Source organism: Notamacropus eugenii, chromosome 2 (assembly GCF_028372415.1).
Source record: "Notamacropus eugenii isolate mMacEug1 chromosome 2, mMacEug1.pri_v2, whole genome shotgun sequence".
In the NCBI taxonomy this organism is placed as follows: domain Eukaryota; kingdom Metazoa; phylum Chordata; class Mammalia; order Diprotodontia; family Macropodidae; genus Notamacropus; species Notamacropus eugenii.
Window position 1 is genome coordinate 120,754,781 of NC_092873.1, and position 20,200 is coordinate 120,774,980.

General features: G+C 37.8%; 1 protein-coding gene across 2 annotated transcripts in view; it reads left to right on the forward strand.

Annotated features, from left to right (window-relative positions):
• The window catches only part of LRRC1 (leucine rich repeat containing 1), a 187,274-nt gene extending 167,529 nt beyond the window's left edge, over nucleotides 1–19,745 (forward strand). For both annotated transcript variants that reach the window (XM_072642485.1, XM_072642486.1), the window contains 3 exons: nucleotides 9,630–9,802; nucleotides 14,358–14,494; nucleotides 17,366–19,745. In XM_072642485.1, coding sequence (XP_072498586.1) covers nucleotides 9,630–9,802; nucleotides 14,358–14,494; nucleotides 17,366–17,524 — 469 coding nt within the window. In that variant the 3' untranslated portion in view covers nucleotides 17,525–19,745. The remainder of the gene's footprint in view (nucleotides 1–9,629; nucleotides 9,803–14,357; nucleotides 14,495–17,365) is intronic.
• The last annotated feature ends 455 nt before the right edge of the window (nucleotides 19,746–20,200 follow it).

Genomic DNA, 20,200 nt, shown 5'->3' on the forward strand with positions numbered 1-20,200 from the left:
ATAATATTTCACTTAATTGAAGTTCAGGGTGTTCCTTATCATCAAAATCGATTGCAAATATTCATCTGTTAATCGCTCATCTGTAATAAAATTTTACATAGTGTTCATCTTTAAATATGTCTTTCACATAGATAGGTACTGCCAAAAAATGATCTCAATCTATGAGCATATGGTTTTAATTGAACTTATTCATTGCTTAGAAGACATTTATAGAATTCAGTTAGACTCTTCTCTTGAAATTTGCCTTCTATCATGTCATTATAATGCAGATTAATTGCTTCCATTTGAAGGTTAGATGGAAACTCCTCAATTACAGAATTAAATGGATTTTGAAATATGGAAGGTTCTTTTGTGCTTGCATCATAATCTGAAAAATGTTGCTGGAACTGTAGTTGGAGTTTGGAAAACACATCTGCTTGTAAATTTGTGTGGGAATGGAGATCTTGCTTCCTGTTTTAATTTTTGACAGCATATAAAGCAACTTGACATCATTTATGATTCAGACATCAGTTCTCATTGAATCAATTCGTAATAGTTTCACATATCATCGTGGTTTTGCCATTAATTTTAGGCTGAAATTCATTTAAAAACATTATGAAGTCTACCGCAAAAACTAATTTACCAAGCTATTCAGGATTTCATAATAGAGTGTGAAGAGAATTCTCATTCAGAAAAATTTCACTCTTGGTCTTGAGCTCAAAAAAATCAAAATAAACTTTTCCCTCTTCTCTTTCTTTCTTGTTTTGGCATGATGGGTATATACTTGGTACTAAGAAGAAAACGAAAGGTCACAGTGTAAGAGTAATGTGTGGTACTCAAAACACTGTGGAATTATAAATACATCACGTATTTGTAGTCACAGGTGATCTGTGCCATAACTTCCATTCCGCTGTGGTAGTGCAAAAGCAGCCACAGACAAAATCTAAACAAATAACCATGCTGTAGTTCCAATACAGCTTTATTTATGGACACTGAATTTTGAATTTCATATTATTTTCATTTCACAAAATATTCTTCTTTTGTTTTTTTTTTCCAACCATTTAAAAATGTAAAAACCATTCTGAGCTCATAGGCTATGCAAAAAAAGGGCAGCCCAACAGTTTGCTGACTCCTAGTCTAGAGTTCTGCAAAGTTAAGTAATGTGCCCAAAGACACACTGCTAATGCATGTGTAAGTCAGATTTTTGAACTTGGGTCTTCCAGTTCCAAGTCTATCTCTATCCATTGCTCATCATGGCCTGTCATATAAAGCATGCCATTTTAAAGTTAAATCAGTATTGTGTGGTTTATAGATTACATAAGGAAAGGCTGATGTCCCTTGACCTATTTTCTGTGCAGTAACAAGGAGGGAAAGGCTCTGAGAAACAGAGTATTGTGTATTTTTTCCCTTCCAAAACCACACACAACGAATCAGTAGGAGAGCCAGACTTAACACGGAGAGGGCCTGTGCCCGGACTGTCAATGAACATTGCCTTTCTTTTTCCATCTACCACCACTGGGATTACTTCTGCCCACAAGATACTTGCAAATAAGCTTGTGTGTATTGTTTACTTGGCTCTCTTGTAACTGCCCTCAAGCTGGTACTCTGATTCTTTGCAGGAGGACTGGTGGGTGATTCATCCTAGTCATTAGTGTCAAACTGGAGTTACACAATTATTATAAAATCTGCCTCTCTAAAGAGGCTGTATACTCCCATGGTAGACATGGATTTTAGACTTATAACCGATTAGCAACCTTTTTCCAGTCTTCTTAAGCCTTTTATGTGAGTTTTGCAGCGAAACTCAGTGTTTCTTCATAGCTAGCTTGAGATATTTTTTTGTTTTTCAAGTTACATATTTTTCCACCTAAATATTGCTCCAGTGCCTCATTGTGGCATGGGAGTGATATGGGTTTTTCTGGATTCTCAGAGACTATACCAGTAAAATAGAAGTCCACTGCCAATCTGGTAAGACCCTGACAACAGACTACATCTTCTTGCTGAAGATCAGCCTAGCTGTATATAGAGAATCTCATTACTAGTAGGTCATAGAAATGGGAACATAGCATAAGATGCAAAATATAAAGCAGATTTTAGATTGTGTGTCAGCACTAATTGAACTCTTTCCCATTAAAATGTAAGTTTCCTGAAGGCAAAGACTATTTCAATTTTGTCTTTGTGTCCTTAGCACTTTTAGCACAGTTGCTGGCACACAGTAGGCTCTTTATAAATGCTTTTTGATTGATTGACTTTTGGTACTCTAAGTGACCAGCTAATTCACACATTACTGGATAAATTAACCCATAGCTATACTGACATTTTAATTATAAATTAAACCATAAGGAAATTGTAACTTAATCAAAAAGTGACTTGCAAGGTTCTTCTTGGAGAGGCAAATAAGGCATGTCAGAAGTGGTTTCATTTGTCTACCCAAGGTTAATATAATGATAAGAGTTTTGGTTCTGGAGTCAGAAGATCTGGGTTCAAGTCTCAGTTCTGCTGCTTACTACTTTTATGATGTCAAGCTAACCACTTAATCTTCCTGGGCCTCAGTTTCTTTATTTGTAAAATGAGATTGGAATTGATGATCTTTGAGGTCCTTTCCAACCCAGGATCTTTAATCTTTTAAAGCATCATTTCATTGGCTCCTTGGTCATTTCACCTTGAAGTTCTTATGGTAAACAAAAGGACTAGCATTATCTCAGATAAAGCAGCAGTATCTGTTCCCTGGCACATGCCTGTAATAGCTGCTATCAGGGAAGCTAAGGCTGCTGGACAGCTTGAGCTCAGGAGTTCTGAGTTACAGTAGGGTAAGACAGTTGAGTGTCAACATTCCATGCAGTAACAATGTCATTGTCTTCAGGCTGCCTAAGAAGAGACAAAGCAGTCTAGGTCAGAAACAGAGCAGGTTGAAGCTTCCATGACAATCATTAAGAGAATCAGGCCCATAAGTGGCCTTTCATTTCCAGTCTGGGTGAGAGAGGGAGCCATAGTCTACAGTAATAATAATTATAGTAAATATTCCTCAAACTAAGTCACCATTTGCATACTGAAGGTGTTAAGTATCAGGTGACCAGGATCAATGAAAATTGCGTTAGAACATTGTTGTTCAGAAATCAGGAGAGTAATAGGCCAAAGGCTGATAGTCTACTGAGACTTCTACCTAAATATCATGAATACTTTCTTCTGGAAGACAGTTAAAGACAGAGAAAGAACATTACCAAAAAAAGTGAAATTTATTATCTTGATAGGAAATGAGGGCTGATTAATGCAGGAGTCATTTCTGAATCAGCTTTCTTCAGATCATTTACTCATTAGAGCAAAGGTCAATGTCTGAACCGTACCAGAAAAAAGAATGAAGATTTGAAAGATGATTTTTAAGACAGTTAGAATAGCTCCAACCTGAGCTATTCAAGAAAACAACTGACAACAAAAAATGGAAAAAGGAAAAGATGTGAGCTAATTCCATTTTCTACTAAGGTTAATTGTCATCAGTATGACCAAAGGATACTAGAAAACTACCTGAAAGTAAAAGAAAGGTGACTAGAAATACAGGAACTCACAAATGCTATCTGAAGCATATCATGCCTTCAGGAAGTTGTCTGGAAAAGTTTTAGAGAATATGATTCCTTTTTTATTAAATATTTTATTTTTTCTTAGCATTAGTTTGTTAAAATTTTGAGTTCCAAATTCTCTCCCTCCCTCACCTCCATGTGCAGCTATACAAAACATATTTCCGTATGAATCATGTTGTGAAAGAACCGCCCCCCCCCAAAAAAAACAACCCAGCAACCCAGGAATAATAAAGTAAAATATGTGCTTCAATCCACATTCAGACTCCACCAATTCTTTCTCTGGAATAGATAGCATTTTTCATTATAAGTTCTTTGGAATTGTCTTGGATCATTGCATTATTGAGAATAGCTAAGTCATTCACCGTTGATCATCCTACAATATTGCTGTTACTGTATACGGTGTTCTGGTTCTGTTTACTTCACTTTGCATCAGTTCATGAATCTACCAGGTTTTTCTGAAAGCATCTTGCTCATTATTTCTTACAACACAGTAGTATTCCCTCAAAGGGGCAGCTAGGTGACCTAATGCAAAGAACACCAACTCTAGAGTCAGGAGAACCTGAGTTCAAATTTGGCCTCAGACACTTACTAGCTGTGTGACCCTGAGCAAGTCACTTACCACAGTTCATCATCTGTAAAATGAGCTGGAGAAGGAAATGGCAAACCAGTCCAGTATTTTTGTCAAGAAGACCCCAAATGAGGTCATGGGAAGTTGGAATGACTTAGAAGAGATTTTATCAAAATCATATACCACCAATCTTATACTTGTTCAGATATTTCTCAGTTGATGGGAGCTGCTACAAGTACTTTCATGTATATAAATCCTTTTCTTTTTTCCTTTGATATCTGTGGGATATAGAACTGGTAGTGGTTAAGATTCCTTTTTCAAAATTATTGATTTTTTTTTAACTCACCACTTACTTGGGAGAAAAAAATATAGTCCTTAGGTGTCTCCTCCAGCAAAGTCTATCTCACATGCACATACAGAGATCGTACAAGTTTCCTTGATAGATGGATGCACTTATACAGGTAACTTTTTGTTCATTAACTCTCAGACAAGGAACGGAGCAGAAATCAAATGATATTATATTTGTAAAGTGTTTGGCACAGTCTCTGGTACTGGACATTCTGTTCCAAACATGTACCTATTAAAGATGTTTGCTTCTGTCATAGAGGATGTCCTAAATGGACTACAAATAGATAAGAGATTCACCTTAGATCATTGGTGTCAAAATCAAATAGAAAGGGGTTCCTCCACACTCTCTATTGACTTAGAAAACTACTAATTAGTGTTATCTATGTTGTATAATATTTTAATTTATTTTTTAAACATTTCCTAGTTATAATCTATTTCAGACTGCACTAGGGAGTTTTACTACACTGGGAAGTTTTACACAACTTTGACACTTGGTTCTAAGAGTGATGTTCTAGTTGCATCAAGCTTAGAGTGCTATAGTAACTCCTTAATGAAATTCAAGGCCATTCAAAAGAGAACAATCTAATATTTCATAAGGAAAATACAGGCCATGACATGTTAGATAAGCTGTTGAAATACTCTACCCTAGTATTGTCAGTGGTTGTGATGGCAATCACAAAACCGTTTTGGACAAACACTGCAGATAGACAGTGAACTGGGCCCAGAATTAAATGGGAGGATGACAGGTGGTTGAATTGCATTTAGGAAACTGCACAATGCTATCAGCAATTCTAAACTATTCCAATAGCCAAGACTACCTTTTTTTAAGCACCAGTGTTCTTGTAGTGATGCTATATGGCTACAGATGATAAGACACAACAGTCTCCAAAGAATCAAAATTGTAGTTGTCCCAAAGAAACTGACACGTGGTGGATTTAAGGCTGCAGTGTATTGCCAATGTTTTGTGAAAGAAGTGATAGATAAAAGAGATAATCTAGGAAATTTCTGATTGTAAGAGGAGTTGAATAGACAAAGTAAAACATGGTACTCCCAGAGTACCAGAAAATCTAGAGAAAGACCTCCAGCATGTTGACTAGATAGATCATTTATGGAAGATTTTTGGAAAGACAAGGGCAAGAGTTGCACGGGATGAGAAGACATGAGTATGCTGAGTATGCTGTCTGTTGTATCTTCAGTTAAAACTGTATCATTGAGATGACAGTTCCATTAAGTTGTTTACTTTTTATCTGTGTAATATGAAAGGAGATATTTAAATTTTATAACTAAAGTGATGGAGGGGATGACTTGTTCTTTTTCCTAAGATCTTGTAGTTTTCAGCAGTCTGGAGAATGATAGACTATAATAGACCCTCTGTTTCGGGTACAGCATCAGAAGTACTCTTTAAAGCAAAACAAAGAACAATCGTACAAAATAGCGATTGGCACCAAAAATAACTCTTCCTTCTTGCTGAACAAAATAAGGAAAGATTTTAATGTGAGGAATAACCTTTACTGGACTGATTAGAAATAGTTTCATTTATACAAGTCACTTAACAAACTAATATTAAGACCTTGGGAAAAATTTCCAAAAGTATTATAGAAATCCTTATGGATATTTTCTCTTAAAATCTACTTGTCATTATCTCTAGCTTATCCACTTATCCAGTTATCATTAGCTCAATCTCTACTTTTGAAAATATCACAGTTATGAAAAAGGTAATCAGAATGCATAGTATCTTGGTGGGGAGAGGGGAGACATGGGGAGAAAATTTGGAACTCAAAATCTTGTGGAAATGAATGTCAAAAACTGAATTTTAAAAAATAAAATGAAAGGAAAAAAATCACAATTAAGAGGCATTTAATTTTAAGTAGTATCATTTTTAAAAAAATTTCTGCATTTTCCCCTTTTTTTCAAAATGATTTCTTAAATTTTTCATGCTTTTCTTTATTCAGGATAATTTTATAGTATATTATAGGAAGCTATAAAAAACAAAACAAACAACATAGTTGCCACTACATGAATATAAAGCTCTAATTACTTTACTCTGAGGGCCCCTGATTCAAAGCTACAGTTTTAAAGACTACTTGTTAAATCTGAATGGTCAAGACAGATAGATTACAAGGATTCATTGGTGAAAATTCCTCTTATGCATTAATTAAATCTCTGTGAATGTTAATTAAGAAAAAGGTTGAACTTGAAGCAAAAGTACGAGCCCTATTAATACCTACTTATCAAAACTGCACGTTAGAAATGTGAGGAAATTTCACTAGAAATGAAATATTGTAAGTGGAGTGTCTCATTTTCATTTTTTTTAGAGGAAAATAAACTTTCCAAAGAACAGTTCTTTCTTGTTCACCTTTAGTACTTTTTCAAGAGTAAAGAGGATTATTGAGGTAACAATATTGTTAACTTTTGGGAGGGAGGAAGGAAGGCAAATAGGGTTAAGTGACTTGCCCAAGGTCACACAGTTAGTAAGTGTGTCAAGAGGCTGGATTTGAACTCAAATCTTCCTGACTCCAGGGCTGGTGGTCTACTCACTGTACCAGCTCGCTGGCCCCATTGTTAGCTTTTGAAACAAGTACTGTGACTAGTCAGGAGACAGTGTGGTTCAGTGGGAAATTCACCAGCTATGGAGTCATTGAACCTCCTGGGTTGAAATTTCACCTCTGGTGCTTGCTTACTACCTGATATACCCTAAGGAACTCACATAATTTCCTTGGGCCTCGGTTTCCTCATCGTTAAAATTGAAGGGGTTAATCCACATGGTTTCTGAGATTCTTTCTGGCTCTAGAGCTATGATTCCCTTCGTCACCCTCACTGTGATTCTTAATTTTAAAACACTGATCCATTCTTCTGATGTTTGACCAAGTAGTATTCGCCATAAATTCCATGACTCTTATGATTGATACTTATGCCTTTGTAGTTTCTTTACTCATTCAAAATAGATTTGTAGAGTAGTTGGAGACCTGAAGGTTTCCACTAAATTAGTTTTAAAATGTATCATATTTTATTGCAAGAGAGAGTTTATTTATCAGTTGACCCTGATTAAATGGTTTGCTGTTGTTCCCTAAAACTGGCACTCACACGCATGTGTTTGTTAAACTGAGAGTGAAGATCTATTTCTAGTTCTGGCCCTCCCATGAACTGTATGTGTGCCCTTGGACAAGTGATACTACTTTTGGATCTCAGTTGCCTCATACGTAAAAAAAAAAAAAAATGGGGAAGGGGTGGTTTAAATGAATGAATGAATAAAATAAGCATTTATTTAGTGCTTACTATGTAAAAAGCACTGTGCTAAGTGCAGGGGATATAAAGAGGAACATAAGGTAATTATTGCTTTCTGGATGATCTTTTTTATTTTTTAAAGTAAAATGTTTTACTGATTTCTCCGACCCTCCATTTTTGATGTTGCTGCGATTTCTCCAGTAGAATCCTCCCTTGTAACAAAGACAGAAGATTATCTTTAAAGACCCTTGCAGCTCTCAAATTCTATGAGTGTATTTATGAGGGTTATGTGTAGTCAACTATCCCCTAAAACATGAGACAAGAGAGCTTGCCTGAGATTACTCTAAAATGCAAACAATTAAAAATATGAAATGGTTAATAGAAACTTTGCCCTTAATATATGTTCAAATACTTGTTTCAATAACTACTTATGAACCACATGTGTTAATAAGCACTAAGGACTGAGACATATCACTCCTCATCATCTTTCATTTCTGCTTGATGCTATTAGGGAGTGGCAGAGAGAAAAGCAACAAGACCAGAAACTTCCTGAAGCCACTTACACCAAAGCTGCTGAAGTTTATTCTACCATTAGGATGTTCCTTCTCTAGGCAGAAACTCCCATCAATACCTTGAGACTTCCCTTCCCTTCTCTTCCCTTTTTATCCTCCTCATCAAAAAGCATTTATTAGGTATTTACCATGTGCAAGGTCTTGTGCCAAGTGCTAAGAACACAGAGAAAGCAGCAAACATAGTCCCTGTCCTCAAGAAACTCCTTCCCTTCCCTTCCCTTCCCTTCCCTTCCCTTCCCTTCCCTTCCCTTCCCTTCCCTTCCCTTCCCTTCCCTTCCCTTCCCCTTCCCTTCCCTTCCCCTTCCCTTCCCTTCCCCTTCCTTTTTATCCTCCTCATCAAAAAGCATTTATTAGATATTTACTATGTGCAAGGTCTTGTGCCAAGTGCTAAGAACACAGAGAAAGCAGCAAACATAGTCCCTGTCCTCAAGAAACTCCCATTCTAACAGGAGAGACAACATGCAAACAACTGTGTGTGTGTGTATTATGTATGTTTGTATGTATGTATACACACATGTTTATATATTTAATGTACATGGGATCTAGTCTCATTGGGGAGAGTAGAGGTGGAGAGGGGAGATAGGAAGGGGTTTAGGAAGCCCTCTCTGTGGGATTTGAGCTGAATCTTGAAAGAATCTAGGAAGGAGAACATTTCAGGCATGGGGAACAGATAGTAAACAGACACAGTTGAGAGATAAATTATTGTCCTCTCTTCCCCTTCCTTTCCTACCCTTTCCTTTCCTTTTCTGCCTCTTTTTCCTTTCCTTCTCTTTCTTCCTTTTTCCCTTCTACCCCTTTCCTCCTCTTTTCCTTTGACTTCCTTCCTATCTCCTTCCCTATCCCATTTCTTCCCCTCTTCTTTCCTTTCCATTTTCCCACTCCTTTTCTATTCTTCTCTTTTCGCTCTTCCTTTCTTTCCTCTCTTTTCCCTTCCTTACCCTGCCATCTTTTCACTCAGACCCTTCATTTTTCCTTTCCCCATTTGCCTTTCCTGTTTTCCGTTGCTTTCTCTTATCCTCCCTTTAACAATGTCTATGGTACAACTTATAATCTTGCTAAATCTCCTCTTTCTTTCCTCTTGTCTTGAGTGGCTGATGAGCCCTAAAATAGCTCAGAGGTGGGTGGAAAGTTGAGCAAAAAGCTTCTGTAGATAACCAGCTAGGGAGGGCTCTCACCCTGAGTAATTGAGCCAGTCCATCTTTGTTCCAGTGTTTATTAATGAGGCTTGGTTTGAAGGCTTCTCCTCACTCTTGGGAAGCTGACAGAGTGACCCTCTGCTTGTTTTTATTTTGTTTAACTATTAGGAGTTGTTTAAAATAATTGGTTAAAATGAAGGTCATAACTTCAATGTTTCCTTTAAATCAGATTACTGCATTTGCCTTTATCCCTGACTAACTTGAAGTTGAAGGCTTTGTGGCTGTCTGACAACCAATCCCAGCCCCTGCTTACATTCCAGACAGACACAGACCATGAAACAGGAGAAAAGATTCTAACTTGTGTTTTACTTCCTCAACTGCCTCCTCTACCTACTTGCCAAGGTAAATATAATTTAAGCATCATTTCCACATTGTCACAGGACTCGGTAGGATGTGAGAGGTTAACAGGCCAAAGATCCTGCTTCTTCCTGTAGTACTCTTTCAACAACTGGGTCTAGTGGGGTGTATAATCTCAGGTGTACTTCTGGAATGAGCCCCACCTTACCTGAAGTACATCTCTAATCTGCTTGCTAATCTCTAAAATTCTTTAAATGGAGTACAGACTTTCATTTTGGTATTAGGTATGAAGTTTTTAAAAAAATGTGAATCTCCCTAAGAGATATTACCTGGTGACCAATTAACACTAGAGTAGATTTTGGTAGGGGAAAACTTAAAGAGTACTGAGCTCAGAAAGTTAAAAGGGAATAAGTATTTTAAAGGGAACTGGAACCTTCAAGAACTGCCTTTTTTTTTTTTAAACATTTTTGCATAGGGCCTACTCTGTCAACATAGTCATATTGACTCCTTATAAATTTAAGGGAGTCAGGAGCTATGACACATGTCTGTAATCTCTGCTATTGGATGCTGAGGCTGGTGGAATGCTTGAGCCTGGTAGTTCTGAGCTGCAGTGGGCAAAGCCAGTTAGCCCTAGCTCCAATATGAATACTCCTTGGATTCCTAAAGAGGGGAGAATTGGTCCAGGTCAGAAACAGGACAGGTCAAAACAAAGCTCATGGGCCAATAAAAGGCTATTGTTCCTTTAGGCTGGTGAAGCAGGGATACCCAGTCTCAGATAATAACGGATTGTAACAGATAACTTAGATAATAACAACTTAAGGGAAAGAAATTAGATAGTATATGTCTTGAAAGAAAGGCTTAATATCTGATAGCCAAGTAGCTAGCGCAACACACATTGTCCTAAGAGATTTTACTGAGTTAACACTCAACTTTGGAGTTCCTAAAAAGAATTCTACATGTAGCTAAGGTAGTTCTCTTGTGACATTAAGCACAGAATTTAGTGAGCATATGAAGAATTTTGGATTATTTGGTTTCTTGGAGTTGGGGTCATTCGGTACAATGGATACACACCAGAGGAGTCAAAGGATTTGGTTTCAGTTCTTGACCCTGCTCCATATTTCCTGTATTACCTTTGACCATTAGAACAAATTGTTCTCATCTGCCCATTCCACCAGAGGAAGTCTTCATATGCTTGGAGTAGACACCCCCCTAACTCACCAATGAGTGTGAGATCCCTTGGTTACCCTCAACCTGCTTTGGCCCTTCTACTGAAATGATTTACTGCGGTGTGGCTGCTGCACATGCTGAAGTTTCGTGGAGCAGAGGTGAGAGTTAGGTGAAACAGGTGGACACCAAAGGTGGAAAGAGCCCCAGAAAGGGCTCGGCAGCCATCACACCAAAGGTACTGGTCCTCCCTAAACACACCCTATAATCAAAACTAATATAATCAGCAAGCTGGTGTGCCTGCCAAAAGGGGTGAATGACAGGCTCATGACAGTGCTATTGCCATTCACAGGAAAACGTCATGCCACCATCATCAGTGCCTGTGCTCCCACCATGACATACTCTGATGAAGTCAAAGAAAAATTTTATGAAGACCTTGAGATCCTTATCTTCATTGTGCCAAAAGAGGACAAGCTAATTCTGGGTGACTTTAATTCTAGAGCAGGCTCTGACTACCAGACTTGGAAGGGAATCTTAGGGAGGAATGGAGTTGGAAACAGCAACAGCAATGGTCGTTTGCTAATGAAGACTTGGGCGTTGCATGACCTTCTTTGTCATCACCAACACTGTTTTCCATTTTCCTAAATGCAATAAAACTTCGTGGATGCACCCTTACAGCAAACATTGGCATCTACTAGACTATGTGATTATAAGGAGAAGAGACAGACAAGATGTGAGAGTGACAAAGGCAATGTGTAGTGCAGAGTGCTGGACTGATCATAGACTTATCCTTTGCAAGCTAAATATTCATCAAAAGTGCCACCCCCAAGGCAAAATGACTACCAGAAGAATTAATGTCAATGAATTAGAGCTCTTCTCTGAGCATGAACAGTTTGTTGCTAACTTGGAGGGAAAGTTGAGCCAACAACATACAATTGGCAACAGTGGAGCAGAAAAGGAGTGGGCAGCTTTCAGAGATTTGATGTATAGCACTGCATTTGCTTATCTGGGTCAGAACACTCGCAAACACCAAGGCTGATCTGATGAAAATGAATGGGAAATTCAGAAGCTGCTAAATGAAAAACAAGAACTCCACAGGATTTACCAGCAGGATAGTTCATCCACCTCTAAGAGGGCATCATTTAGGTCCATCAAAAGCAAAGTATAAGCAAAGCTTAGAGAAATGCAGGATTCCTGACTCAGTAAGAAGGCAGATGAAATTCAGTTTTATGCTGATAGTAACAATCCAAAGTGCTTTTATGATTCCCTGAAAACTATTTATGGTCCAAAAACCTATGGTGCATCACAACTACTCAGTGCTGATGGAGCCACATTGATTAGTGATAAGGACATGATCCTAGAGAGATGGACTGAACACTTCCACAGTGTTCTCAACAGACCATCATCAATCGATGCTGAGGCCATTAACCATTTACCTTAGGTTGCAGTCAATCCCTCCTTAGCTGAACTTCCTACTGAAGAAGTGTTGAGGGCCATAGGCTCCTTTCATGTGGCAAAGCACCTGGTGCTGATTCTATTTCAGCTGAGATTTACAAGGTAGGGGGACCATTACTCATTTTCCAGGTTATGTGGCAAGAGAAGGTTATCCCCTAGGAGTTCAAGGATGCCTGCATTGTCCATCTCTATAAAGGTAAAGGGAATAGATTGTCCTGTGACAAACACAGGGGACAGTCACAGGGCTGTGTGCTTGCTCCCATGCTTTTTAGCATGATGTTTTCAGTCATGTTGACAAACACTTTCAATGAGGATGAACATGGCATCAAGGTGAATTACCATACTGATGGTAATTTCTTCAACTTGAAAAGGCTACAAGCCAAGACCAAAGTGGAGGGAGTGTTGGTGCATAATTTTCTGTTTGCAGATGATTGTGCACTCAGTGCAGTCTCTGAAGTTGAGATGCAACAAAGTATGGATCAGTTCTCTGCTGCCTGTGCTAATTTTGACCTAATCATTAACACCAAGAAAACAAATGTACTCCATTAGCCACTACCACACTATCCATATGTGGAACCATCAATTACAACAAATGAAGAAGTTTTGAATGTTGTGGATAAGTTGACTTACCTTGATAGCATACTTTCCAGGAAATGTACACATTGACAATGAGGTTGATGCAAGCATTGCCAGAGCTAGTTCAGTGTTTGGAAGGCTCTGAAGAAAAGTTTGAGAGAGAAGAGGTATTAGACTGACTACCAAAGTGAAGGTCTATGGAGTCGTTGTGCTGACATCATTGTTATATGCTTGTGAAACATGGACAGTCTACTAGGACCATGCCAGGAAACTGAATTGTTTCCACTTGAACTGTCTTAGGAAGATTCTGAGGATCACCTGATAGGATAAGATACCAGACACAGAAATCCTTGCTTGAGCTGAACTGCCAAGCATTCAAACTGTGCTTCAGAGAGTGCAACTCTCCGATGGACTGGCCATGTTGTTCAAATGCAAAATGTACACTTGCCAAAAAAAACTATTTTATGGGGAATTCACATGGGGCAGGCAATCACATGGTGGTCAGAAGTGATACAAGGACACTCTCAAGGTCTCTCTCAAGAACTTTGGATTTGACTGCAACATGGGTGGCACTGGCACAGGACCGCTCAGTGTGGCGTGCTCGCATCAGAAAGGGTGCTGTGCTTTATGAGCAAAGTAGAGTTGAGACAGCACAAAGTAAATGTAGGATGTGCAAATTTAGGATCTCTACCCCAAATATTCACATGGACTATCTGTGCCCACTCTGTGATAGAGCATTCTGAGTTCATATTGGTTTGATTAGCCAGTCAGACACACTGAAACTTCACTTTATCATGGTGATGTCATTTTGATCCTTTTCAAAGATGAAGGACAACAAACAACCATTATCTTTGGCAAGTCACTTATTATCTATGGGCCTCAGTTTCCTCATCTATAAAATGGAAGCATCAGACTTGGTGATCTCGAAGGTCTCTTCTCCCTCTGAAGCCCATGGTCCTATGAGTCAGTATCTCATTTTCTACTATAACATTTCATGGCCATCTGGCCTTGAGCAAATTAATTAACCTCTTAGTTTCCTTATCTGTAACATGGGGATAAGAGGCGGTAACTTGCAATACCAAAGTCCCAATATTATTATGAGAAAACTTTTTTAAAAAAATTACACAGGACCATATGAATATGACATAATTCTAAAACTGAGGGAGCAGTCCTTGCCTACTAAATTTGTCTTAATTTCCTATGATAACTGAATAGCTGAAAAGGTGCTTTGTCCTCCTTTCAGGAGTTATTTGCCATTTCAGTTAATGATTTGAAACCTGTTATCCTTTACACTGGTTGGCCTTTTGAGTTGAGTCCAATGAGGAATGTAATGAATGTGTGGAAGGCAGTGACTGTCTGAGTTGAAAAGCTTTTGGTTTAATGTGCTTTTTTGTCATCCCTACAGAGAACTTGCCCCGCTGTGGGGCTCTGGAAAGCTTAGTCAATGATATGTCAGATGAAACGTGGAATGAACGGGCAGTCAACAGAGTCAGTGCAATCCGATTTTTAGAAGATGAAAGAGATGAAGAGGATAATGAAATGGTATGTTGTTCAAATGAATAGTATCCCTTGGTATGTGAGGAGGTTCAAAGCTGGAAGCTAAGTGTCTCATGAGCCACTTCCCTTATTTTAAAAAATATCTTTGATTTTGGGGTCTTGGCAATCATTTTTAGGGAACAGCTACAATCTACCATTTTTTCATGACGTGTTTTGATTTTTCTGTTCTCACCACTACAGTGCTGGTTTGTAAAGTGGTAAATTAGGCTAAGCATTCTATTTAAAAAGGATTTCAGGTTATTTCTAATTTTTGACTTCTATTTTTTACTTATTTGACCCTTCATAGCAATTTCTTCTACTGTTTTCTTAGAACCCTTTGGATTTTGACTTCCCCTAAAGCTCCCAATAAATGATGGGCCCTTTTTAATATTCTCTCTGTAGCTTAGAGCCTCCTGTTATGCCAAGTGCCTCTCCCTCTTTTCTGTGACCAATTTACCTTGGCTGTAGTATAGAGTATTCATAATTATGGTGGAATTAGTGCCTTTCTAACTACTCAGTAAAATGAATAAATTGCATTGAAAAGCTCCTGTTACCTATATTTGTGCTCGACAGAAATCACCATTTAAGAGTTGTTAGCAGCATGTGAAGTCTGCCCTCCTGCACGGATTGGCTTTGCCTTCATCCTGCGTCATTGCTTTTTGTTAAATGAGGTGTGAAGGAATAGTATTCTGAGGGAGGGCAGTGGAGGAAGAGGGGAAGGGAATGAGTGTTATAGAATTATACATGGAACCTACTATATGGTAGACCCTGTGTTAAGTGCTTTACAGATATTTTCTCATTTGATCTTCTCAACAATGCTGCAGAGTAAGTGCTGTTATCACCATTTTACAGCTGAAAAAACTGAGGTAGACAGTAATTAAATGACTTGCCCAAGATCACATAGCTAGTGTCTGAAGCTGGATTTGAACTCAGGTCTTCCTAACTCCAGGCCCTTTGTGTCTCTCTACTATACTACTTTGGTGCCTTTGAGCACTTAGGGTGCATAGATGACTAGTGACAGTTTTTGAGTTCTTTTTGTGGGTGCTTGGTCATCTTCTTTATTATAATATGAAGATCTTAAATTCTGTAAGAAAAGGTGTAAGACTTGGGTTATGGATGATGAATTGAGATAGCGGCCAAAAGAAAATAATTCATTAACTTTTATTTTTTTCTTATCATCGTCTAGGTTAGTAATTGTTTTGTTCATGGCATCTTCTTTTCCAGTAGCCCCCTTTTAGTGTTACTTTAACCTCATCTGGCTATTCAGAGGCATTGTTCTATAGTGGATAGAGAGCTACCTCAAGGCCAAGAGGGTGTGGGTCAAGTTTCATCTCTGCCATGTACTGGCTTTGTGAGTCAGACCAAATCACTCAACCTCTCTGTGATGTAGAGAGCTCTCTAAGTGTTGCAGAGAAAGTTCTGGCCACTATTGATAGAAAGAGTATCTTTGTACAGGAATTCCTTATCAGTGACATTACAGGTCTACTCACTATCTGGCTGTTATTCCCAGTTTCCAGGAAATATCCTTTAAAGGTCATTGTTACTGTTGCTATTTGACCTGAAAAAGTATATTAAATGTTGCTTCAAGTACCCTTATGGAAATCATCCATTTCTCATACGCTTTTACATAATTTTTAGTTCTGTGACCTTAGTCATATAATTTTTATTGATAGGTGACACAGTCGATAGAGTACTAGACCTGCAGTCAGGAAGACTCATTTTCCTCAGTTAAAATCTGGCCTCAGATACTAACTAACTGTGTGACCCTGGGCAAGTCACTCAGCCCTATTTGCCTTAGTTTCCTCATCTGTCAAATGAACTGGAGAAGGAAATGGCAAACCACTCCAATATCTTTGCCAAGAAAACCCCAAATGAGGTCACAAACCATCTGATGTTTCTGAACAACAATATTTAAAAATGTTTCAAAGGTATTAACAGTTCTTTGCTGTGCTAAGTAATCCAGCACATGCTTAATTTGAGTCTGAATAAAAATTGCAATTGACAGTGTGAAAAATGAATTCTTCTCATCTTTCCCCATCAGAAGTCAAAGGAAGGAGGAAAGGCCAAACCCCATAAAGTATCATAATTTTAAATTAGAGGTGGTTCCTCCTCTAAAGAATTCTTTTCTCATTCTTCCTCCCATTACCCCCATCTCAGTCAATGATTTTACTGAGAAAACTTTTCTCTAGTTTTAAAAATTCATTTAGCACATGTATCTGAGCACCATTAGATATTCTAGCCCTCTTGTTTTTTCTTCCTCCTCACTAGTTACTATTTAACATGTCTTTTGTTCTCTCCGCAAACTTTTCTTAACTGACTGGTCCACATTCCTAATGCTGATTTTCCATTAATTTTCAGAAAGTTGTTGATGAAAAATGCAGCTGGTTAGTGATGAATGGGGTGGGACTACATTTCATTTTACTCTTAAGTAGTATTCTCTAAGGAGAAGATATTTGGAATTTTGTAAAAAGTTATTGCTATCTTTTGTTTTGATATCATCTAGAGTTCTTTCTTTCTCCTTTCCCACTCTTAGGGAGCTATCTATTTTAACAAATGATTAAGAAGGAGGAGAAAAATACCTCAGCAAAATTAACCAGCACTTTAAAAAAGTATGGTGTCTTATTCAATGTTCCGTGTCCATCGACCTCCTAGAAGGCTAAGAGGTAGTTTTCATACCTCTTCATTAAGGCCAAACTTTGCCATTATAGTTTCATAATGTTCAGTTTTGGTTGTTTTGTCATCCTTGGTTTGTTTTTTTTGTTTTTTGTTTTTTTTTTTTACAATATTTAAATGCAAGTGCCTTAAAAATGTGCTTTGTTGTTTTTTTAAGAAAATGAAATAAAGACAAAAACACTCCCTCTGCTGTTTGTTTTTTAGAGAACACTCCTAAGGCGAGCCACTCCACATCCAGGAGAGTTAAAGAGTATGAAAAAGACAGTGGAGAATTTACGGAATGATATGAATGCTGCTAAAGGACTGGATTCGAACAAAAATGAGGTCAATAATACCTTTGACAGAGTGACCACTTCTGTGTAGAGCTTCACCTCCAAGTTTTTACCTCCTGTGTCTTCCCCTGCTGTTGAAATGGTCCTGTCTTCCAAGGAATCTCATCCAGCCCTTTGTGTTAACCAGATCCTGACCCATCATCTCCTTGTACCACCTATTGGAGGGTGCTGCTGTCTCGAAGGAAGTGCCTTATACTAACTAGTTGTGGCACCAGTAATCTCCAGATAATATATTTTTAATGGATTTTTGGTCACTTTTAATGAGTAGAATACACTACTGTACAACTTCACTTATCATTGTTGTCCTATGTTGGGAGAAGGAGGGATTTTGATTCTCTCCCCTACAGTGCTGGGATATTTTAGTCCCAGGTATACTCGGACCTACTGATGAGAGATATAGTTTTATGTGAAAAAAATACTTTTTTAAACATTTTTTTGGCAGCTCAGATGGTGTAAATTTTAAAATTTTGTATAGGCATTTCATAAAAAAGATTATGTATTTCTTTTTTGTTGTTGTTTTATCTGGAAAACGGTACATATTTTACTATTTGTGGGGGGAAAAACAGTCCTGAAGTATTCATTTGTATTTGTACCACCCAGTTGTGCCTTACTGTGTGTCTTGTTGTATGTCAAACCAGTCCTAAACAGTGGCATCCCTAAGCAATGAGGTTAGGCTAAGGGGATGCACTTTTTTAACCATGTGTGTCTTAAGTTAACAATCTACTTGGGTTGTTTTTTTTAAAACTAGCGAGAGGGTAGGGAGCTATCAAGAGGGACTCCTGAATTCTGATATCTGTTCTATCTCCTGAGAGATGACCTCAGGACTGAGCTTCTTCTGTATGATTCCTTACACTTTAAAACAGTACAAGAAGACAGTGTCTTAATTGTTCTAATGCAGTGGGTTTGCTCCCACTGGTGAGGTTTGTACCATTTGTGTAAAAGAGACCAGGAAGCACAGTAGGAGACTGGTTCATAGCACATTAGGAGAACAAGTAAATGTACCACAGAGGAAAGCATGATGCTATTGAAAATAGCTTTAGAGGTTTTATAGCCAGGTATAAAACCATAATAAAGCAGAAACCTTATAAAGATATAAGAGCAACATTGGTGTCATTATGAGTGCAATTTAATTTGAAAATCAAGTTTGCTGGGAAGGATAGCAAAATGCTACAAAAGATGCTGATTAAAATAACCTGTTGTATTTTGAGGCAGGCAGAGGTAGGAAAGGGATGTGTGTGTGTGTGTGTGTGTGTGTGTGTGTGTGTGTGCTTTTGTCTGTTATTTTCTATCATAGATGTAAAGTTGATGAATATTCTGGCCACAACAATTTGTAAAATGGCTTATAACAAGGGTTGTGATGTGCATCACTCACTTTGATGAAATCATAACCTTTTGGAAGAATTGAAGGGTATATTATTTTTTCAGGGATGGAGGATGGGGGGAAGGAAGGGCAAATAAAATGGACTAAAATTAAGATGAAAATGAATGCTGCAAATTGCTAAAAGAGGTCAGTGGAATCAAGTCATCTCACTAATGAAGTCATCTCATCCTGGACAATGCCACCCAAGACTTTATTGCGTGAATGGATCAAGGAGTGTTTTTTTTAGTGAGTGGCATTTTTCTCACAGAACATTTATTTGGTTTTGTTCTTATAAAAAGCCATTTTCACTACCTACAACGCATGTAGTTTGGAGTTAGGCACCTTTGAGAGCTGCGTTATTGCTCTCAAGTAGTCAGGTCAGCACCAGTAGCAGGAGCATGTGACTTCAGCTTTTTATTAAACTTACTGACCCATGTGGATTCTTATCTTGGATTCTTTAGCAATCTTGTTCCAACTAATGAGATGAAATAATAATTTGCTTCTCTCACAAATTTCCTTATTATTTAATCTGTCTTCATAAAGGTCTTTAAAAAAAACTAGGTTTTTTTTGAATTTCATGTAATCTGGCAAAGAGGTTACGAGCCATTTCTGCACCCCATTCTTGGAAAAGGCTTGGAGCTTCTGCAGTTCTGTGTACAATGTCACCCCATACTTGTTTCCACTTTTGCTTCCAGTGGATGAATAGAAATTATTAGTCAGATGCAAGTGGACAGCTTGTATGTTGATTTATATGGTTTAAAATCTGTAAGAATGATGTCATAAGCATGTTCTTTTTCATCAGCTGATCAATTTATTTAAAAAGAAAAATCATTTTAATTCCAAAGTTATTTTGTTTGTTTTGTTTTTTTAATAAAAAACCCTCTACTCTTTACTACTCATTGAGTTATGGCTACAATAGAATGGAGAAGGATGAGATCCTTCTGTTGTTTTTATGTAAACTTTTCAGACACTTTTATGCTGTACTATCTTTATCTTCTATCCTGCTGGGAGGGAAAAGGCCAGATCTACAAAGGTGAAAATTTAGTTGGTCTGTGGCTATGACTATCTATAGTGTGAGGAGCTGAATGCCCTTGGAACAATTAAAAAAATTAAAATAGAATATGTAATAGTCAACCAGTAAAGATTAGAAAAAAATATTTTATATTTAATATCTTGTTCTAAGATGACATATCAATTAGTCAATCTTTTTTTGCTCATTTTTATTTATTTTCACAAATTCGTTTATTTTTAGCTTGCAGTTTTCACTTCCATAAGTTTTAGATTTTCTCTGCCTCCCTTCCCTCCTCCCTCCCCAAGATGGCATGCAATCCAATATAGGCTCTACAT